General features: G+C 39.7%; 1 protein-coding gene across 1 annotated transcript in view; it reads left to right on the forward strand.

The window, feature by feature from the left end:
- auts2a (activator of transcription and developmental regulator AUTS2 a) overlaps positions 1 to 24,594 on the forward strand; it is a 291,838-nt gene that overhangs the window by 51,164 nt on the left and 216,080 nt on the right. The window contains exon 2 of the mRNA XM_061086071.1: positions 18,618 to 18,817. Within this exon, the coding sequence (XP_060942054.1) occupies positions 18,618 to 18,817 (200 nt within the window). The remainder of the gene's footprint in view (positions 1 to 18,617; positions 18,818 to 24,594) is intronic.

Consider the following 24,594-nt stretch of genomic DNA (forward strand, 5'->3'; position numbering starts at 1 on the left):
GACCGTTACACCACTAGTCATAACAATATTTTCTCATGCTAATTAAAAAAACTTGTGTAACTGTTGTCTGTGACTATTAACAAACATGTATTTCAGCTTTTATTAAATCAGTGTGTTTTGATTTCCAGTTAATGAGTGCTAATATGGAACTGATTAAGCAGTAATTTGCCGCATATGTCTGTTTTGCTAAGAAAGACACATGACAAGTCAATCCATTAGTAGATGTTCGCCAGATGCATCTTGTGCTTCGGTGGTTGCACTCTGTTGGATCGTCATGCTGCTGGGGAAAAAAAGGCTCAGCCTGAACGCAGTCCCCAGGGCCTAGGGCACAATGACTGGCTGAGATAACATAATTATACAGACTATTGACTAATGTTCACATCTGCTAACCTTAGGAGGGCTTATGTCAGAGTGAGGGGGCAAACCGAGCTATAAGGAAGACTTGAGAGCAGCTTTATGTGAGCTTTGAAGGCACAAAGGGTTTTTAAATATTACCTCAAGGAGTGAAAAACTGATTTTATGCTTCATTTCATGTTGTGTAAAACCATGATACATCATATTCAGGATGTCTTACAAGCAGGATTTTTTTGCATTTGACTGAATATAGAGGCTTTATGGTGGCCCCATATCTCTCAAAACACGTCATGCCGTTTCTCATGCTTGGCATCATATGGAGAAAAAGCTTATCTTGCTTTTAGGGTTAGAATGTTGTCAAACGTAGGCCTCCCTATATGAGTCAGGAAGTGGAAAGTGAGCAAATAGACATGTCCCATCCAGGCTCCCTTCAGGGATACATTCCCTTTATGGATGCCATTCATTTTGACACATTCACATCATTGTGTTAAAAGGTAGGGGTTGTATCAGATTTTCGACAGCTCCCAACAAACTGTTGTCAGAATGGCCGAAGACATCTGCTGGCAGCTGCTTTCAGAGCCACTGAAGACAACATTGAACAGTTTACACAGGTTGAGTTGTAATTCTCATCACAAGGAGGCAGATTGCTTTATGTAAAACCAGAAGTTCCTCTTTAACAAACAATACTGAAGTGATTACAGTGCACAGCTGCTGCTGTCAGGTCAGTTCAAAGTGAGTGAGTTAGAAAATATGTTTGCAGAAGTAGACGGATGCTGAAAACCCCTGGATGAATCTTTTGTCAGTTGCACACTAAGGTTAGGACAATCTTATGTGACCGGCCTTTTGATGTACAACTTTATTTGTTTACCTATTCTCACTAAAAAAGTATCTCCATTAGAAGGGAATTAGGCGGACAGACCTTTATGTTCTTAACTCTAATCGTATGTAATGATGACAGTGGGATGAATCAAGAGCAGTATTAAACTCAACGATGAATGTGCCTTTAGAGTTCACTGATTAAAAACTCAAAAGATGTTGCCTTACATGAACAACCTCAATTTGTTTCGGATGTCCTCTTTATAATCACTTTTGTTACCTTGGAAAGTTCCATTTATTTGGATTCATTTTGGAGGGAGTAGGGCCGAATGAGAAAGTGTAGGTGGTGAATACCAAGCAGTTAGACTTGATCACCATTGTAATTTGCAAGCATAGTGTGAATGCATTTTATATTCATATCCCTCTTGTAAGCCTTGGTGAACAGCTGCTGTGCAGTGATCCTGCTGAACTATTTTCAAACACCTTATGGTCATCGATTAAACTTTATTTAAACAATAAAATGCTGGTAATTGTGTAATTAAATGTTGTGGGCCAGTGGGTTTTTCTTTTCACTTTGCTTTTTGTAGGGCAACTGCAGCTGTGTTCCAGATGATTCAGATGGCTTTCACACACCTCTGGTTTTTGCTTAATGCTCTCAAACAAACAACCTTAATCACCTGGGCACAGTGGACACGAAACGGCTGTGACGCTTTTCTCCTGAGTGCCGTACGGTATGTAGGCGGTTCAATCGGTAACGTCTACTGCCAGGTCTGCTGCTCTGTCATGTTTTCTCATATGGTTTGCCTTGAAAATGGCCATAGATAACAGAAATTTTACTATCGTGTCACTTTACATCAACATTTTGTTTCTATCCTTGTAGAGTGGTCCGACATGAGAAGAGGTTTTATACCTGTTGCTCATCATTCATGTGGTTTTGTGTGAGCGTGTGTGTGTGTGTGAGAGAGAGAGAGAGAGAGAGAGAGAGAGACAGAGACAGAGAAAGCCTACTGCTCATCACCTCAAGTTCTTAACATTAACTTTTAGTATAACTACAGCCCTTGTGAGGTTTCTGGTATAATCATTGTATTTTAAAAAGTAGTCCTATGTGCACAAATAAATACTGGTACTATAGAGTATGAAACCACTACTGCAAATATTTCACAATAAATAAAGAAAAATTCTTTTAAATTTAAATTAACTTCTTTAAACTGAATGTGGGTTTTTGGTGTGACCTAAAAGTTTATAGTCTATAACCATCACGAGGGGGAAAAAGTTAACTTAACTTTTGGCCTTTGGGGTTTTCAATTATAATATAGAGCACTGTTGACCTTGAGCCAAGAGAGAGACTGGTAGAAGTCACTGTGTCTTTCTCACTCACACATGTTGATATCGGGGCCGTTCTCAGCCATCAGGAGCACCAGGAGAAATCATGCTGGGTTTCCCAGCAGACTCTGCTCAGCAGGCAGGCAGAACTTGGCATAACTCCCGCATTTCCAATTAAACTCTGGGAATGCTACTCCATTAAAAAGAATTTGGATAGGCTATACTAAAATGTCATGCTGTTTTAGCGTTTTAAATCATTTGAACTGTGTCAGAAACAATCTCCATCTTTTCTAACTCACTAAAACGAAGTCACATGCCCTCCCACACGTACACACGTCTTGCATCACGAACATCAACTAGTCATCCCAGTATCATCTCTTCTATTTGGTTATATTGGTGCTTGGTAAACAGTCTTTGGGAGCATAGCTACAACCCATTGATCTTCTGGACATCAAACTCTACTACTCATACACATAGTTAGTTTTATGATGTGTTGCAGGATTACGTTTCATATAGTTGATTAAGTAAAGATGGAGGAAGCCTTAAGGAATACAGCAGGATGATCATGTAAAAGACTTTAAAGCAGCCAGTCTAGTATGGAGTTTATTTAAGGTAACTGAAAGGTTAATCGAGGGAATAGAAAAGTACTTCTGGCAAATGTCACTGAGTTCAGGTGCACTTAATGTGTTCTCTCAGTTGTTTTATTGCCAGACATGAGCTATAGTCTGGTGTCTGTGGATCCCAAAACCAGACATAAACAAGTGTCAAGCAGTTTGATTTAGAAAGAATCTGTTCACACAGTTGTAAGATTGCATGCAGGTATATATGTGTATTAAAAAAGACTACACCATTATTTATGTATATACAAAGAATTTGTCTCTAAGCCTTGGATCAGCACCCTGTTGTCCCTTTGGCTGGAGAGCTCTGTAGAATCAGCTGACTTCCTGCCTGTAGCACACATGCTGATGTGTCATTATAATATCATTCACCCACTGAAGACAGACCTGATAATCTACCAATTCTCATTTGCCCCAAACACATTCTCCTCATTCAGGATAGAAATTGTTATATCCTGGAAACCAGTCTTTGTTCAGTTCAACCATTGTCTGCTCCTCTATTTATACTGAAGGCATGTTGTATGGTGGAATAAAACGTGATTGTGTGTTTTCTGTCATGAAATTGGGGATTGATTGGCGTGAGAGGGATCACAGACCAGATTTTTTTAAATCACACTTTGAATTTTAAACAAGGCGGAAATGACAGTATAAATCGTTTTCAACCCAGCATCCCATTCTTCACACCCTATTTGGCCTCAGCTCACCCCCTTTACAAATGTATAAAATGCATCTGAAATCGCAGCCCTTACCCTTTGCTCCTATAGTTATTTCACGACCACTGACACCATAGCTCTGTCAGATTGCCAACACATAGCAACCATTTTGATTTGAATGCTAATGTATACATCATCCAGCCTACACTGTCATTTGAACTACTAGCTTGGAGGTTAGCTAGTAGTTAAGGGGCTTGTTGGTCAAGTCAAGACTAATTTGTAAGAAAATGTCAGAGTTTTCCAAGATTTAGCAGGTCAAGTGGACAGATTTGCTGATTTTCTTTACAAGAAAATAAAAGAGGAATTATTTTGTAATTTAGATGGGGCCTAAAATGTGTCTGTACACATAATTTACCAACTCAAAAATGTGAATTTGTTGCTCCTGAAAAAGAAGTCCTGAACCCTTACCGTCTGCAGCATCACCTCTGCTGACAAATCTTTCACCCGACCTGTGTCCTAATAGTAGCAGTTTTCAGCAATGTACTGTGTCAACTCCATCTATATGGTCTTCATTTGTTTTCCTTTTGTTTTGTAAGCTGTCATAGTGTATGCATATTGCTGTTATTGCCTATTCTTGATGCATTGCTTACAGTACCTGATAGACAGTTGAGAACTGGAATGGATTTCTGCATGGAGACAGAGAACATTACACAAGCTTTGCTGCAACATGGCAACAGTTCTAGAGCCAAAAAAGTGCCTTGGATTTCACTTGACTCATGAGAGATGCATGATGTGAAACTATAGCTGAGGAGTCCTGGAAGGGTTTTCTGGCTCATTCTCTCCCTCGCACTGTCTTTGTCTAGCTGTGGAGTCGGTGAGCTTTCACTGGGCTTCTCATTACCAGTGGAGGATCAGGTCTGTGGTCTCTTGTTACACTGTTAACTTCAATGTCCGTGTGCTATAAATAGTCCAGGTGTGGACTCTCTGGTGAGTAGCGGTCTGGACTCAGTCTGTATACAGGTGGAAGTAAACCTCAGTTGCACAAACACATCATGCTCCATTGGTTTGACTTGATGTCAACTGTTTTCCATCATAACCGTTATACAAAAATCTCCATTTTCATCCTGGAAGGAAGTGAGAGATAGTAAAAAAGACATTTTCAACTCAGATGGCCTCAACTGTAAGCTTGACATGTGCTCTACAGTTAATTGCAGAAAGTAAAATAAAATGTTTGAACTGCTGTGAAATGAAAGATTCATAAAATGTGGTGTTTTGCTGCCCTCTTATTGCCCACAAATCCTGGATGACGTTTTTAAAGACCCAAGGAACCATCACTACATTCTGCGCTGCACTTTTGAGACACCCGAGTTCATCTGAGGAAAGATTTGTATTCACTGCTGGTTGGAGCAACAAGTTCTCCGATACATAACGTAGGACTGAGTGAACATCAGAGAAATTTAATGATCTTCTTTCTGTACCCAGTTGCTAAGCAACCTGCACCGCTCTGTCTGAAGCCCCGGTGTCCCAAAAGGAACATCACGTCATTGGTCTGGAGAGCACAGGAATGATCGCACAGAATGCGAGCCATAGGATTTAAACTGTATTTCAGCATGTTGACTCTCTCAGGGTTCCCACATGCTCAGTTTTCAATAGCAGCTCTCTATGGATTACAGCAAATGTTTGAATGTAACCTAAGGTGTGATCATTTGTAGAGTTTATCGTCAGAGCATGAAGACCCGAGTGTTACGCTAGTTAAGACTGGTGCCTATTGTGTAAGCCTGCTGGACTAATCTAACAACCCTTTCCTGGCGGGAGAGCACATGAAGGGGGGTTCTTTCTTCAGAGGTTATTAACTGAGCACCAGTGTAGTGCAGGGATAAAGAAAGTATCAAATTAAACCAACTGCTTTAAGTTTCTATTTCTAAGAAGCATTGCTTGAGTGCCCGACAGCGCTCTGGTTTTGGCAGCGAGCAGGAGAGAAGCTTATTGAGGACAGGAAGACTTGAGCATCGCCTGCTATTCACTCCCTCCCTGAGTCAATTTTCTGCTATGAATCATAGAGGTGGAGGGGAAAAGAGAGAAATAAGAGGGAGTGAGAGCTGCTGCTGCAAGGCCACAGCCTGAGCGAAATCAAGCGTTTCTGTTTCCCTTCTCCCCAAGTCCCTGGAGAGGCCTGTTTTTCAGACTGCTGTGGTTATTCTGACTCCACTGCTCACATAAACACAGGAAAAAATATGTTTTTTTAAAGAGCAGTGGACAGCAAATAGTCTGGGTAAACACCAGAGAGGATAGAAATAAAAATCAGACCTTTTACCCACCTTTATGAGACTGTTATCTATTCTGTATATGACATTAGCTTTTATATGTTGGCAGGTAAAGTAGTTGTTTCCGAAACCATTTAGTTTTCTTTGTTCTTCTTATTAGGTGTACACTTAATTAATATTAAGTACATCCAACTAAAACGGTCTAAGCAATCTAATCTAAAGGTCTTGGAATGAATTCTTCATTCATCAGGCTTACACTGTGTTATGTCGTCTTTAGAGAGATGTCAGCACAACTTCAGGTTCATCTTGCAGGTACAATTTGTGGTGATTTTGAATTGTATCATTAAATATCCACTTGTTTCTTTTATTTTGTCTATCGCATTATTTTGGGATGCTATAACAGAAAGAAGATTAGATGCTGTTGGCCCAGTTGAGTTTGAGAACTCCATGGTTGTGTTCTAGAAACTGAAATTTTTGGAAACGATGTTGTCAACACTCAACCGCTTGTGTTTGGGTCTCTTCGGTAATGAAGGAAGAACATCTGACATCAGCCTCGGCTACCAGTGTAGAACGTAATATATATAATGAATTACAAGTATTGCTGACCCTGTTGTCTTTGTTAACAGCTGTTGTGATGTTAACAAAGATAATTTCAAAATTTTACAATTACACAACTGTTGACACCAGATGCTATTCGTCAGAGGCCTAGCTCTTTCTTCAACTGTGGTAACATCATATGCATTTTCAGGTGTGTTAGTATGGACAGGGATTGAAACTGATTCAGATCCAGAATGATTGTGTGGGCATTGATCGTTTTAGTTTTCAAACTAAATATAGTAGTATGGATGCAGCCTCAGACTGCATTGTTTTAAGTCAGGTGTACCTAGTGCAATGCTTACTGAAATGGAGTCTGCTCTGTTCAGTGTTGTTTAAATGACACTATACTGTTCTTTTCAACAGGCAGAATAATTCAACATTGTTTATTTGCTGCAATAAATCTTCATGGTGCATTCTTTGTTTACTATCATGCCAGTGTTGCTGTCTGCTTTTTATTTCAGCCTGAGCAGACACAGTGAGCCCTGTAGTGGCTGTGCTCCTTCTGCCAGTGTAAACGCTTTCCTTTGAGTCAGCTACACAAACTGTCACTACGTTTACATGATGGCAGAAACCCGATTTCGGCCGAAATCGGGTTTCTTTATCCATGGGGGGTTAACTGCTCTATCTCAGGGTACATGGCAGTGAGAAATCCGACTCTTGTCCGAAAGCATTTCATACCCCGCTACGATAGGTGGCGCTGTTTTCATTACAGCTAGTTGTGATCCTGCCATTTCCGCTTGACCTCGTCACCACTAGCAACACAAAAACAACAACAGCCTTCAACTCAGCATGCGAGAAAGATGACGAACGGAGAGCAAGGTGAAGCTACGTCCCTCTACATGATGTTGTGCATGTTTACTCTAGGAGTACTGCGAATGCGAACGGCGCATTTGATTAGAATGGTAATGGCGAGTGCCGGCCGGCACCGGGCAGCGACATTTTATCTACGTGTCGACTTCCGGGTCACGGCCAGGGAGGGAGGGAGGGAGGAGGGGGGGCAGGATCTCAAGCATGCGCAAAGACGTCTTCTCCAGTTGTTGTCTAGCTTCCAGAGTTACATGCGTGCGTTGTCCGATATACAGCCAAATCCGATCTACTTATCTGGGGGTGGTTATCCGACTTCAGTCGGACACAAGAAATCTAGATTTGTGGAGTTACATGACATGGATCTTCGATTGAAACCCGACAACGCCAGAAATTGGGTTTCAATCGGACACATGTAACCACAGTGACTGATGACCACCTCTAGTCCGACCCCCGATCATTTCCCCACTCTGGCAATAACACCTTCTCAGTATGCTTCAACAAGGCTGTCACCTGGTCTGAGTCCATGGCAATGAAGAAGGCTTTGTGCCTTTCCTGGTTTTTGTTATGATTCCCTAGCACTCAAGAAAATAAATCTTTCTTACATTTTTTATAGATTGATCAAGTGGCTCTAGTGGCTCAGACATTCAAATGGAACGGTTCAGTGGAGAAACTCAGCCGTTGTGTAATTTGTCATTATCCTGACAAAAAGTTTGTCTTGTGTTTTCATAAAGTTGTGAGTAATGTCTGAGCATCTCCACCTGCTGACAAAAGCTCTCAGTAACAAGCATGTAAGGGGACCTTTAGTAAAGAGTTTCTTGTCAGTTCAAGGTTATCAGGCTTTATGAAAGTCCCATTTAGATTTAACATTCAAAAGTGCAGTTCATAGTATGAATTCTCCTTTTACTGACGAGGATGATGACTCTGACCCGACATCTCGACCCTTGTTTAAAGCATAATCACTCCAGGTAACAGAAGTACCATTTATCTCAGTATACTACTACTATAGCTTTCACTACATGCCCCCCTGACTCGGTCATGAATGCTTGATTCCTACTTGTTTCCTGCTCTCAGCTCTTTGTTATCTTCCTTCCCGCTCTTAAGACCTTTGGCTTCCCTCTTTAAAGCCTTTGCTGGAGTTTTCAAGAGAATCACTCTCCACACTGTTTTTGCTGTCACTGTGTGGAGAGCTTGTCGATTGGTAGTGAGCTGAAAACAAGCAGTGTAGTGAGTAGTAGTTCCTCTCTGCTGTGTGCGTTTGGCATACATGTGAGGGAGCCAGTGCTCCTGGCTGTCTTCTCAATCTGGTTTGCGAAACCTGGCACGGCAGGCTTATTTCTTGAACATGGTTGGTTGGACAGAGCACATTGTAGGAAGAAAATTGGCCGTGCGGGATTTGTTGTACTCAATTACTAAATTTTCATTGGTGATGCATCAGACATGGCGCTCTCACTGGGAGATGTGTGTTTATAACGGGGCCAGCCAATGCTGAGTGCATTAGTAAGACATGTTAACAACTACAGGTCATTGATAAAGTTTCATTTGAAGTTAGTTATGTAAAAATATATGTGTTGCCATCACCAAAACTAAATTGGCAATGATTCCTAAGATGTCGTTATTGAACCTTAACGACATAATCATTTAATTTATATTTCACAGTATATCATCAATTTATTAAAAATGAAAAAAATAAGGAAAAAAAATAGAACTGGAATTACAAAATTTAGTTTTTTTGTTTACATAAAAGTTCAAAAATGCACATATTTTTATGCATTGTTTATTCTGTAAAATAAAAGTTTTCAGATCGGCATATCTACCGGCAAACATGAACGCATATATTGATATGTCTGTGAAAGGCTCATATCAGCTGATTTATTTTTAATCAGCCTGCCGATATGGTTGGTAATAATTGAAATGTTTATATATTGAGGTGCATTGTTTTGCTAATCATGAACAACTCAATTTGCCCAGTCATAAAAAATATTTTTTTTTAATAATGATTTATTTGTTGGTTAGACCACTAAATCAATAGGCTCATTCTGCAGAGAGTACATTTTCTTCAAAAATACTGAGCAACAGAATTCAATAACAGTTCTGACCCAATATCTAACCCGTTACCTGTAAACAATCCCTCTGCCTGGTGGAGCTAATGATTAATTTGCCTTTACATCTGTCAGCAATTAAGTGTAATTTATTTAAGGCAGCTTCAAAGGTTGGAATCTGTCCCACTATGCTGCTCGGGTTGGGATAATTTTCAGCCCATTGTTGTCCTCCGTGTTGTTTTCATCATTTGATCAGGACCGTCTGCACTTTATCTAGTTTCACAGTATGATTTGCTTATTCAGGTTGTCACCACATGGCCAGTGTGCATGCTATCAGGCTTTTGTGTGCTTTCCACTGAAACCCTTTTATTCCTATTCTTCTCAACACAACAGATGACCTGCCAGCTGTTGCCTGTGTATGAAGTTTCACATAAATACGGTGCTCTCATTTAGTAACAGAGCAACTCAAACTCTGTTGGTTTACTTCTTTCCACAGCCATAAAGGGCCACTCTGCTTACTCTGTGATTACCACGAAAAAAGCCAGGCTGACAGGCTGTATCTCTGTTCCTCATGTTTATTTGATCAGGGTAAATGTTTTGGTTTCTTGTGGCTCATGCTGAATTTGTTTGCTTTTCATTAAATCTTGTATTCTGCTGGCATCTATGCAGAACGCAGAGAGCCTGATTCCCCTCCAGTGTCACAAATGCAAACACTTGATAAATGAAAGTTTGGTGCTAAGTAAGATGTTATAAGATATTTTCCACAACAGTATTTTTCCTCACTGTGATGTCACTCTGGACATATTTAATATTCTAAGATTGTTGTTGCCACAATGCAGCGATTTGATTGTGTCTTTTATACAATATGTGTGGGCCACACTGCTTTGTTTTATTTGGGCAAATCAGTTGCTTTGTCTCTCCCAGGATTCCTGATAAGAATTAAAGATACAAAGGGAACCCTGTGGCTGAGATCTCCCATTACCCCAGCTGTCTTCAGGCCCGTCGGCTATTCCCAGGTAGAAAATCTGTGTTTGTTGAATAGCCAGACACAACTAGGACATCGGATCGTCACACACAGGATGTCCCCTTGTCTGTTTCCATGCACCTGACTGACTCGAACGGGTTGAAAACTCTGAGATTATTGTCAGGAAATTGGCTAGTGGTCTTTGACTGTCTCTACGTGAGGTGTCTGTGTGTGTGTGTGCGCGTGCTTACGTTTTTAAGGGGGAAATACTTTGTCAGGCCCCACTACTGTTGGAAACGACACTAAAACACATCTTGTGGTTGGTTATATCTGTCAGGGGAATAATTTACTACCTACCTGAAATGCTTTATTACCCCCATCTCTCCACTGTGAAATTGACGAAACTCAAATCCACACCTGAAAATGCTCAGCAGGTGTTTTTATGTCTTTGTACTTTTGTGTGAACTCTGGAATCTATTCTAAGACACAGCATGAGGTAGACTGAATGTTGGAATATGGTTTTAGGAAGGAAGAACTGATCTGAAGAACTGATAGTTTCCTGCTTCATGTTTACAGTCTGTCTGGTAATGTATAGTTTAGAATTGTTGTTAGACATTATGAGATAAATATGACTTCTCCACATGACACTGCAGTCCTCTCACTGACTCACCCTCCATTAGTTTAATGGTTTTATGGTTGAGGGGATTTTGGGAATTCTCTGCAAGCCATTCCTGGTGGCTTGGCCAAAGCGAGACACTATTATCTCTGAGTAAAGCCCCTTATTAAGAGACCGTGTTGTAAAGTACATCCTTTGTTATGCTGCCTTAGCTTGTACAAAAACAATTCGGCATAATGCCGCCCTGTGTAACACAGCAGTGTCTGAGTGATGGTGGAGTATAGCGGTGGTGCCAACGTTCCTCTGATGCAATCACTCGACCAATCACTAGTCTGTTTCAGTCTTCAAACATGACATTTATACCAAACTTGTCAGGAACACAGTGTGATGATTACTTGATATGACAGGAACAATAAGTCAGCAGCCAGCCACCAAGAGGTGAACAACTCCTTTTGGCTTCACTTTTGGGAGCTGTCATGTCAACCATCTTTATACAGTCTGTGGCTCACAAGGACAATATAAGGATTTAAAACCTTCTTATTTGAAGTGTTTTAGACTAGTGTTGCTAATTCTGAAAGAGTAATTGTTTTATTTTGTCATAAAAAGCCCCAAAAGTATTTATTGTTTACTCTGCCCATGAACAGTGGCATGTCTCAGGCCAGCAGATAACAGCTGTTGTCGGGTTGATGTTGTATCTTTACATTATTGTAATGCAATGTGTATTTGTGGGGTATGTGAACTTCAAGGACTCGGGTAAAGGGATGATGGTTTTTGTGTGACACACATTATTTGTGGCTGTCAGTTTTTCAGCTATATTGTGTTTGTGCAGCACAAGCAAAGACACTTCCTAAGAATTGTGAGTTTAGACCTTTCTAAAAAAATTTGTTCCTTTGTGTCTATACTCAAGAACTGGTGTTTCTGTCTTTTTCTCTTGCTTGCTTGAGGAGGAAACACTTAACTTGAGTTCTATAAACAAAAGGTTCAGTGCTGAAGTGCACATGTATATTCATGTGTTTGAGGGATTGTTAAATTCCTGACATGGACTCAATTCAAGAGTGTTATGGGGTTTTTTCAACATTGTTTTCCACAGTCACATCAGGCAGCTTGTTTTCCAGGTTGGTTTGTTGTATTGTAGAGGCCAACACTAATGCTTAGAAGCTTGAGCCACTTTAACACAGCTCTGTAGGCAGATACAAGTGGCTCCTGCTGTTGCACCGTCTGTTCTACAAAGAAAAATAGAAAGAAAGTTGTGTTTCAGAATTGCTCTGTTTAACTACAAGTTGAAATTGGATTTATCATTTTCCTACTAGTTGTTGAATCCATAAAGTAGTGCTACAGTTCAGTAATTCTTCAGAAGTTTCTGCTACGGTTGGTCAAATAGTACTTTTCCATATCTAAACTCAGTGCTGAGTTTTTATTCCAGCCTTATCTTGAAAAATATTGAGTAGAATGCCACCTGGAACACAAGCTGACAGTGAGTGGTTTGTTTATCGTAACAAACAAATGTAATTCATCTTTGTAACATTTTTGTAAAAATGGGGTTAGTCTATTTATTATATTAAATTCCATACAGATAACTTACACTGTCTGCAATAGTGTCCAGCATGGGAATTATGTCCATAAAAAAAAATGATAGTAGGACTGTTATAACATTGTTGTGTCCCTGAATACCATCTAACTTGGTTAAAGGTGACTAGAGCAGCAACCACAATATGAACAAAATATGATTTCAGACTAAATGGATTTTTAAAAATCCTCTGTGCCGGTGACAGCCAGTGGCCGGAGGTATTATGTTTTCGGGTTGTCCGTCCATCTGTTCATTCTCGTGAACGCAATATCTCCAGAATGCCTTGAAGATCAAGAATTTATCTCAAGATCAAGAATTTTGTGGAATTTGGTCTAACATTAATTAAGAATAAAAAATTGATTGATTTTGGTGGTTGAAAGTCACGGTCACAGTGACTTCACGTTCATTTGAAGGTGATATATTAGGATTGCCCATTTTCATCAAATCTGGTACAGTTCAATTGGACTCACTGATTTAATGATTTAGATTTCTGTGGTCAAAGGTCACAGTGGCCTCAAAAAACTTTGTTTGCCTCTTGAATGTGATATCTCAAGACTACTTCAGGGAATATTCAGTGGTCAGAATATATGTACACGGAAACTTTACAGGTTGGCTGAGGCATTAAACCGAAATGCGCCAATTATAGTTTTCTTATTAAGAGATTTTAAATGCTCACTTTATTTGTTTCCACTGTCATCAACATCCCTTATCTTCCTCTTTTCTGAGTTACATGCACAATATTATTTCCATGTAATTTACAGTCCTCTACAGTCACCATTTCTAATTAAATTAAAGAATCAGTGTTTTTCCCCAAAGGCACATTTGCTTGTACAAACAAAAGAGCTCTGAGGATAATCACAATAATAGATGTGTCTAGTGTTGTCTATTAAAATAATAATGATGAAGAAATTGGTGTTCAGACATTTACAGGGAACATACAGTATGAAGTACCACATACAAATTTACAGAAGGTTCAGGTGTTTTAATTCGATTTTTGTTAAATGCAAAGTGTATCGCTCTTATTATAGCCTAAAATGTTATTATAAAGTAATGTACATATTCAGTATCTTATGATCACTCTTATAATGCCCCCTTCATGTTCCTGAGGTTTGCAGAAGGAACCGACTGAGTGACTGTCTCACCTTGGCTTGAAATTTCAACTGTAATTGGTTACATCACCACAAACAGCAGCAGTGGATTACCCTGCAATTTGTCACAGCAGACACTTAAGGCTTTTTCACACTTACTGAAAAAGTGATAATCAGGTCGAGGAATCTCTAAAGAATGACAATTCACTGTTCAACCTAACTAAGTGGATGAAGCAAATATAGGCTGTTGTCCTAGAGTAGCCCGCGAGGAGAGATTGTACCGTCTTTATTAGCATCCATTAGATCTCCAATTATTGTTCAGTCTATCTGAACACTGTAGAGATTTGTGTGTGTGTGTATGTGTGTGAGAGAGAGAGAGTGCAGCTGTACTTTGAGCCGGGTGCTGACTGCAGTTATATCACGTAGAAACGTATTCATGGAACTCCTGGTATGATGCAGTGTTCCTCCCTCTTCTTCTAAGTCTGTCATCATCACTCTTTTCCTGTTTTCTGCTGTCATACATCCATCTCTCTATTTTCTTCTGGAGAAAGTTCAGTTTTTGTCAAATCAACTCTTTGAGTAAGTCAGCCTTTCTCTGGCTCACCTGTTATGTGACTCTACGGTCAAAAGGCTGCAAGGGACTATAGAGAAGGTCCTGCTTGTTAAATCTTCTGCAGTAGACATAGGAATATTGTTCTGTTATTGGCTCTTCTAATTAAAGTTTCAAACACAAAGTGGTTGGCATTGCTGTTGCAGGATTAAACTGCCAGTGTATGAACTTACAGAGCTGGATCAACATCTGTTTATATAGGGGAGCTGTCATGGCGGAATAGGCGCCACTGATGTTGTGTTACATCACACCTCTGATTACTGAACATTGTCATTCTATCTGAACTCACACACAGGGGTGGCTGTATTATATATTTTCTTTGGTTCACTGTAGACAATCACAGCGAGCGTACCAAGGTCCCTTTAACAGCGAAAGAGCAGGATCTCTGTTAAAGACTGAGGCTTATAAGTACACAGTGCTCGGCACATAACTGGGAGGTAAGGGAGATTTTTTACAGGGTGGTTTTCAAACACAAGACAAAGCAAAATGATTAGACAATGAGGATAAAATGTGTATAAACACTCTATGAAGAATGAAAACGAGGTGATGGTTGTCCAAAGGAGTCAGCTAAAAGCAACATCAAATATATCCTAAGAAAGAACTAAATTAAGTTATTGTGAAATTGTACTGATTAATTCACTCAAAGCATGTGTTTTTACCACTCGAAGAGCATAAAAACACAGAAGACAAATGTTTGATTGGATAAGATGTATCCCATTACCTCCACTGATGCAGGGATTATCTAACCCCTCCTGGAATCATCCATTGGCCTCACTCTGTCTCTTCAAGTCACCATCTTTATGCTTTGACTTATTTTATATTTTATTTTTTGAAGAGCAGTTATGTTTTTGGCAAGCAGAGTTTCCCATTGTTTCATGCAGTCTCTCCCTCATTGTGATATAGTTTTAAGGTGAGCACAGAGAAACTTGACACCCTCCACAGATGAAAATGAAAAGAGCCTTGTCGTGTTAAACTTTGCACAAACACCATGCTGCACAGTGAAGATCAAACATCTAAGTGAAGTAACAATAGCCTGAACATGTTTTGGGGAAGTGGGACTTTAATTTAAGACCATACTTCACGCTTAAATGTGTTTTTTGAGCAGGAATCTAAATTATGATTATACTTTGATGAAATACATTAAAGCTGGTTTTAATATCACATTTATTAACATAAATATATATATATATATAAACTGGGTGAACATTTCAGGACCAGCACTTATGTACAGTCAACCTTTTAGGACTTTATCACGTCATGACATTTATTTCTATATTTTTAAAAAGCGGTCACCCTCTAATCAAAGTTGGGTAGCCACCGCAACCAGTGACCGCTTATGAATTGGAATCTGGAAAGATGTGCTAATTTTCTAAACTATGTTAAAACTAAACCCTTAAACCAGCACATCATCATAGCCCTGCCTCCCAACACTGCGTTCTGCAGGAGAGATACTTCAGCCCAAGCTAATGTGTGAAGTTACCCTTAAGTCAGTAAATCATTTTTGTCTGAAACATAACATTTATATTGATTTCAAACTAGCTTAAGGTTTGAAAGTATCATGGTTTTATCTTAAATTGGATGTGATACATTGTACGATTTTTGTGAAAATAAAACAAGTTAAAAAATAGGTATGCCCGATAATACCTCAACAGAAAAGGTAATGAAAGCCAGCAGAGAGTGAGTCATATTGATAAATGTCTTGCCTTTCAGTATCGTCAGGTGCTAAAATGAGGAATTTTCCTGGTATTGTTCAGTGAGCAGACAAAATATATTGTGCATGATTTATTCCGAGCAATCAGTTGGTTTGGAGGCTTAGAAGCACGAGGGGGGGGCAGACACAATGGAGCCTCTCTCAGCCCCATCATAACTTTGTCACTTATTCTGTGCACTGACAATGCATGTCATGTTGTATTATTTGCCTTGGATGAGGGTGTGTGGAAAAGGCAAATGAGATTAGTTGATGCATGCACTAGTTTTTTCCCTGTGTGAATGGGGACCTTTAGAAATGGTTTGGTGAGTCAGTGTCAGTTGCACACTCATTAAACTCATCCTCCTGACAGCAGCGCATATCTGTAACACTGGTAAAGTCATTCTCGACAGGCCTACTGAGGTCGCTTCAAGGTCGTCCATCAACGACGAACCCTCTGGTGCTTGAGATATGGTGGATTTTCTTCTCTGTTAATATTATTACCACTATTATTATGGAAAACTGTGTAGACGTTATTCCTTTCGTGTACTGCACACCAGCTCTGAGGAACACAGTGGTTTCTGTGGGCTCTGGGCTGTGGGATGAATTTGACTGAGGCACAATTTTTGCCTAGTCTAACTCAACTACTGCTGAACACTCGGGCTGTAACAGTTCTCCATTTGTTTGTTTGTTTGTTTTGGAAATTTGGAAGTGTGTATCGCGTCTGGATGGCGACTTCTGTTTTGGTTCGAGGATCGTTTAGTTCCTACTGAACCCATATAAACCACTCCTGAAGGTTTTCCCTCACGCTGAAGTAAAAGAGTAGATGTGTACTTTCTTGATTCTGGTTGCTCTGGTTTGTACCCTCATGGTTTAATGCACTTATTGTAAGTTGCTTTGGATAAAAGCGTCAGCTAAATGAAATGTCTAAAGTGTGGCTGGATGCAGAAGGTGTAATCAGGTATTTTACTTAGGTAAAATTAGCAATTTCCACAACGTAAATTTACTTCACTACAAGTAAAAGTCCTGCGTTCAGCCATGGACAAGAGATTGGGTGAGGAAACTCTGAGAAAATCACAAATTGGAGAGTCAGGTTAAAGAAGATGAAATAACTGATTTCTTGTTCCCAGGGTTCAGGACATAACCTGTGAATTAATAATACAAGATCACAGAGACTTGAAGAAGCTCGTTCTTTATCTTGGGACCAGTGATATCCCCATGGCTTTATTATTCATCTACAGTTTAAAGTCCAGTATGAAGAGTATATCTTTACGGTTGCTGGCGGTTTGGGTCACTTCAGCTAGCTGCTGAGTGAATACACCTCAGAGCCCTGGTGACCCCAATTTTCCATATTACATTCAACTACCCTGAACCCAATCTTGTGGGTCTCTGCCATTTTCTTCACATTTCACCAAATCTTGCTGGAATTCTTTACTGATCAATTCTGACACTGGAGACTTTGTCCTGAGGTGTCATTTATACCAGCACATTATACGGTAAGGCTGCCTGGAACAAAGTCTGTTAAACCTTGAGGATCACCAAGGTTCTTTCCATGCTTACTCATGTCAGTTATTACTCTAGTGTGAGTATCAGAGCTCGATCAATCTTAAACAATTTAATTATTGTCAATAATCTGTAAATCGCTTTTATGAATGAATGTCTTCAATGGTTGTTATCTTTAATATTCCTTGCCAGGCACTATCTTTGTAATCAACCTCCTATCAACCAGCTGGGAATGTCTGTTACATGTATCAGACTTCTTAGTCACTTGACCCCCTCGACCCCCAGATCCATTAGATGAACTTGCCTTGGGATTTATGCAGCAGTTCGCTGCAACACTCAACACTAAAGCTTCTCTTGAAATTGCCCAGGGTTGCTTGGATAAAACGTTGCCCTTGATTACTGACCAAATACATACATTTCGAAAAGAGTGGAGGCGTATAGTCCTTCAAGATGAATTACTAAATAGAGAGTTCATTCTGAGCCTTTGAAAGATTTATTATAAACTGCTTAATAGCACTGTAAAAGACGGAATGAATACTTGACACTGCTCATCCTCAGGAACCTTTTTAGAACCATAACATCTGTTCTCATTCAGCAGCCTCCCCATTCAGGTGAGGGCTGTTATTCAGAAAATATCTGAGATTTATAAGAGATTTTCAGTTTATTTTATTATGCAGTAAGGACCATCAGGTTATTTATTAACTGAATACAATTTTCTCTCAATGACCTTTTTAAAAGCATTTTTAAAAGATATTTCAACTTTTTTTGTATCCAGCGTTCAATCAATAATTAGAACTGGTTTGTGGCATTCTGATGCCCTACTGGTCAAAGACCAGGTTATTGCTTCCTCACTGTTTTGAAATCCTGTTATGGTCTCATTTCACTCTCATTTTTGACAAAGACTATCTTGTGATACCAGTCTGTATCTTGCTAGTCTATTTACAATTATTTTTTGAACCCCTGAGCTTGTTCATGGTCAGCTCTTGTCAGGTATTGACACTTATTGAAACAATTATTTGATTATCGATTGTATGGTTGCAGAGTCCTTGAATGTTTCCAAGTGTTTGTTTTGGTTCTAATCAAAGCTTTCTCATGTGCTTTTTCCTCTTTAGAAAACACTGAAGCCTGAGGAGTGTAGTGACACCCAGGCAGGGCCCCTGCATAAGAAAAAGCCTGCCAGGGTCCCCAACGGCCGGAGCCTGGAGACCTGCAAGAGCAATCGCCATCACCACAAGCTTTCAGACCAGGAGAACAACCCCCGCCTGGCACACACACAAGGCAAGAGGAAGAAGAAACACCTGAACAAGAAGCAGTCAGTGGTGAGTTCAAGATATCTTATCTTTCTATCGCTTATTGAGAAATGAAGCGAATCCTGCAAACTGGTTCAACTCGAGCTGCGCTTCTCCGATCATGTGAAATACATCATGTGACATACCTCACTCTCCGACATACCTCACTCTCCGAACCATCTATAATACACACTCAGCTTATTAGGGGGTGTAGTTAAGCAGAGAGACATTTTCCATCACCCTCTTTGCTTGTACTTACCAGTTGCTTCAGCCCCTCCACCACCCCAGCATCCACCTGTAGGCTCCGGCCTAGTATTTGCTCATCACTCCCATCATTCCTGTGTAATCATATGGGGGTGTGATTAAGTTGGAGCCTAGACGCCAAACACTAAACAGTTTACAGGCACTGGATGTGAGCTGCCTGCAGATGTTTGGTAATAAAAATGTAGCAGCTCGTTCTTAGTCGATCTGTTAAATATGCATCTCGGAAGTTAAATATTTGGAGCCTTTTCATTGCTCCATATGCTGCTGTTTCTTTCCCATTTACTTGATTGAGAAATTGTCTCAGAGTTTCATCACATTTACATATGTGTTATATAATGTTAAGTTTGCATTTTGTCTCTGTTCTGGCATTTGCAGTAACTTACATGATAACTAACATTATGGTTTACAGCTTTTATGTTGGTGGGATATAAGCTCTTGGTCCCACTTTGGGCTTTTAGGAGTGACTCACTGTAATATTTTCAAGTATTCTCTAAAGTTTTGATACATGGTCACATTTGATGTAGAAGCTGTATTATTGTTATTACAAACAAGCATAAGGGGAAAGCATAGTACAGAAACAAAAACGAAGAAATATTCATCTGGATGGCATTTCTGTATTTCATTAAGTAGGAATTTAAGCAACTGAGAAGATGACATCATGATATGTGATCTTCGCTAAAGAGATAATGTTATGGAATTTTCTACAGATGGTTTACGTCAAAACATAGTTGGAACAAAAGTTGTATCAACTAAAAATAACCAGAACACATCTTTACACTTTCCTGCTCTGTGGTTGTAAAGGCACCAGTTTCAGCTAAATGTCAATGCATTGAAATTACCTCACAAATTTAAAAAAAATCTAGTTGTAACTGAAACAAACAGTGTGGCTACAGTAAAGTTAAAATGCTCTTGTCAGTGTGAAATATAGCTTCAAGGGTATGTGAGTGTATATCAGCGTATGTCTGCGTATATTTTTGTCTGTCGCAAGGTGACAAGACCACTAATGAATATTTATGGTACACTGATGCAGTGGTGTATCTCCACCAGCAAGGACTATTTCTAACAGCAGCACCTAGAGTTTTTACAAACACGTCCACAGCTCTGAGCTCCTGCGCATCCTTTTCTCCGATAGAGGGTCGGTCTTCTTGAGCTGCATACTGAAGGACATATTTGTGTGGGTCACAGCAGGGGCAGTAGGGAAACACAAAGGCACAGGCACACCATTCGGTTAAATATTCACTGTTGAATCCACAGGGGTTTTATCTGAGCAGTATGTGTGGTGGTATTTGTTGATTTTATTTTAGCTTTTGTGATGTTAGTCACAAATTTGTAGGTTGTAGCACAACAACTATCCAATTAGATTACTTGGTTTCTTGCTTTTTCTAAATTTGGCTGGATATATGATTGTTGTTTAGAGACATTTTGTTCAAAATCTGCTATAATCTATGGATTATATTCAAATAAATTATTTCAAAAAACTGTGATACCTAAACATTACATTATATGTTGGTGGAGGCAATATTGATCAAGGCATCTTTGTTCTTGTTGTGGCTGTTCAAGATGAATAGAAAATCCTTCAGCCCATGGTCATTAGTTATGTGAATTGTTGTCCCAACTGCTTTTAAAGATTCCTATATTTAACAAGTCACTTGACAGAGAATAAACAGTGTTCGTGTGAATGCAGCGAACAGTAGCCTGAAGCCTTTGCAGCAGCCCTCTGTCGAGAAGGTCACCACTACTGCCTGCATGTTATGTCTGTCCCTGCACTGACTAATGGACAGATGGTGCTACCTGCCAGTTTCAAGGTTATCTTTCTACTGGTGCGATGGCTACAGTTACAGACCAGGTTGCAAAGAGGCATGTACTTCATACTTGAGATTAATAATGCATCAATAATAACAAAAGCATCAGCATCTTTTATTAAAATAAGCTTTGTGCTGTTAAATGTGTGTGTCGGTGTGTGTCGGTGTGTGTGTGTGTGTGTGTGTCTGTGTGATCCCCTGAGTGGGGGTGCGCACGCAAACATCACCAACACATTCTCACCAACCCTCTTTGTCACCTCCCTCACCTACTCACCCACATCAGGTGGTGACACACAAACAATATATCATCATAAACCTCCACACACATCAGGTGGTGTTGACATGACAGCAACAACACCCATGGCTTAAGTATAAGGAGGTTTAGCTTAGTCACTAGTGAGAGCTTAACTACCATGATTACCTTAACCCCTTGGCCTCACTATTGTGGATATTTTGCAAAACAAACTTCCCCACTGCTTTGGGCGAGAAGTCTTTTTTTGGTCGTCCACACGCAAACATTGCTTTGTCACAAAAATAGCAATTTTTGCATATCTCTTGCAAAGTGCAGACTTTCAAAAACTCTGTACATATATAATAGAGTGTTTGAGAAACAAAGACATCACAACTTACTACATGAAACTTACATGAAAAATCTATTATTGTTGTCTTGTAGTGCAACTGATGCTCAGACTGTGATGGTTACCTTTCTGGGGAAAAAAAAAGATTTTTCTGTTCCCTACAAGATGCCGATAGACATTGGTGCTCTATAATGCCCCAATCTGTCACGCTTCATGACATGGGCATAATTGAAAAGATAATCATCTGTGCCCTACACTGCCCCTTTTTGTCCTCTCTGATGAGAAACAAGTGGCAGAGTTATGTAAGACAACTATTATCTTTTCTTTAGCTTAACTATAAATTAATGTGAAGCACTGTCCTCCCACAAGGTTACGGTTAAAATGTCAGAGGTCTTGTCTTGGGGTTTAATTCTCCATTCAGAAATGCTGCAGTCTGGAGCGAGTATTCTGTTATCAGCACTTTTGTTTTAGCTTAGTCTTTATCTGAATGAGGGAGGAAGAAGGAAAGAGCATTTGGTCATAAAAAAAAAGCAAGAGGTTATTTTTCTTCCCCCCCGTCTTTTTCCTCATCCTCCAGCCAACCTAGCAAATGTTTTCGATCCCTGGCACTGACCCAATGTACTGAACTATGAGATATTGTTAGCTCAAGGGGGAAAATAGAGAAATGTTTATGACATATCGGCGAACAGTGAAAATAGGGTTTAGATAGAGAGAGCTTCAATGGAGATGGATGACAGTATAGTAGCAAGCCTTAAGGTTATATGACTCTATAACTCCCATCCTTTTCAAGTTTTTATACATCGGTGTGTGTTAAATTACTGAACCAGATTGATTTATTCCATCTATTGTTTATTTCCCCATAGTGGGACTAATAAAAGACTGTCTACAGTTATCTGTCCTATCTTATTTATTGGCATACAGTAGGTGTGAAGGAGAATAATTTAGTGTTATATTTTGTGTATTCGATTTCTTTGTGTGCATGGTTGTAAAACTCAACAGTGACTAAAAACAGATGGCATTTAATACAGGATTGTTGTGTGTTTATATGAACCTTTGTCAAACAGACATAGAAGAGAATATCAGGGAATATATTGCATTTCCTTGCAAAAGACACAAAGTGTTACTTTAGGTCTCTTGTCGGAATACAGCAGAGCGTATGAACACTCACACAATCATTGCATCAGACTGCAGTTTAAAATTGTTTTCAGAAGCTTAAAAGGAATGTAAAAACAACAGACTCCACCAAGTAAAGTAATCATCTACTCAATGTGATGGAAAAGCATTTGATGTCTTTTGCCTATTCATGAGTTTCAAGTGAGATATCTGTGAACAGATTTGAAACATAAGGAAATCATCATACCATTTAGATATTAATACACTGTTATTGAACTGGATTCAAAATGACATATACAGTGTGGAGGTTCACATGTCTGCTGTCTGGCAGTACTGTAGAGAACATGGAGGTTTTCAGCACCGGTGTGTGTTTTGTGGTAAAGCTCTGGTCTGCTCACTGATGTTGGAGTGGTGGCCTGTGGTGTGTGTGGCTTTGTACGATGGCTCTGGTGAACAGAGGGGCGTGCTGTGAGGCCCATCTGCTCCCTGGCACTGGGGGAGTTGGGAGACGAGGAGCGTGTGGGGACAAGCGAGGAGCGCTCAGGTCGGCCCCACCCTCAAATCCAAGTCCAACCACCTGCCTTTCTGTCTGTTGGTCCGTCTGGCTGCTGGCTGGCTGTCAGTCTCACCCTGTCTGTTTCTCAGATATGTGGGTGCAGTGGTGTTTTTACGTCTTGAGTCACTTTATAAGGTATTGTAGTATGTCTGTGTGGAAAAACTGCCACTGAAAGAAACAGCTTATTCTAAAACGCAGGGTCATTATTACTTTTTTAATTGTTAGAGCTGCACATTCAAATTTAGTAAGATTTCACATCAACTCATGAGTCAATACAATCTTCCTTTTTGACTATGTTTGCATCAGTGGGGGGTGGGGGTCCTCTTAGAAAGATCACCAGCGAAGATACAACATTGTCTGTGGGTCAAAGACTTGAGGAAGGAAAGATTGCAGCTGTGGAAAGGATTGTTCACAGAATTGTAAATAAGATTTCGTTTGATTTCATTTTATCTGTCCAATTATTTTTGAACCCTGAAACTCTGGTCACTATGTGTCTATATTTACCACATGCAGAAAGTTAAAGCTGAGACTTGGCACTCAAGAATCAACTTGAGATTAAATGGAATGTGTTAAAGTCCAGGGCCTGAAGAACAAAACTCCTTACAGAGAAGTACAGTTCATATTTATATGGAACGGATGAAGGCCGTAAATATTTCATAGGAAATGAGAGCTTTTACAGGAAAAAGTTTACAAGTGAAAAGGAAAATATTAAACTTGCACAGTGCAGATTTAGTTTATTTGCTGGTAATACTTAAGATTTATTATTGTGTTTCTTAGCCTTTGTGCTCTCTGTGTCTCTCTCTGTAACGTCGACTTTTAAATGGTCTTGCAAATGTCACAAATACAAGAATGTGTATTTAGTTTATTGTAAGTACTTTGCATGGTGATATCTCTATTTAAACCTCTACAGTTTATTAAATGAACATTCCACAAAATGTGATCTTAGCATCACATGCAGTCAGCAGGTTGTGTTGTTGTCTTGGCTCACATTAAGGCAGCGTACTGTAATGGGCATTGGGATGCATGGGATGCATTGTGTCATCTACACTGGTCTCACACGTATCCTTTGCGTTAAGGCATTACAGGAACACGCAACAAAACAAGCGTTCAAGCCTTGCTAGCTATCAATACAATCCACAACCGCATGAACACACACACCTTTTATCAATATCCTTTGGAAATAATATTAATAAGCTTTTGTTCTCTTTTAACACTGCGATAGTTTTTGTTGTTTGTATTTTGCATAATGATATAGACACAGCCCATGTGAATGCGTATGGTTTGGTTTCAGTCTTGTTGAATATCTGCTGCACTTGCATGACAGTATTCTTTACAGATCATCCATGTGAAAACAAGTGAAAGCCTGCCACCAGCTCACAGCTGTCCCCATTCATCAGTCACACATAAAACATGGGAGGAAAAGACAGTGGTGTTTGGTCTTAGTCCTAGTGCTGAGGAGTAATTGCTGTGGAGACTACTGAGTGGTG

Source organism: Limanda limanda, chromosome 14 (genome assembly GCF_963576545.1).
Source record: "Limanda limanda chromosome 14, fLimLim1.1, whole genome shotgun sequence".
In the NCBI taxonomy this organism is placed as follows: Eukaryota; Metazoa; Chordata; class Actinopteri; order Pleuronectiformes; family Pleuronectidae; genus Limanda; species Limanda limanda.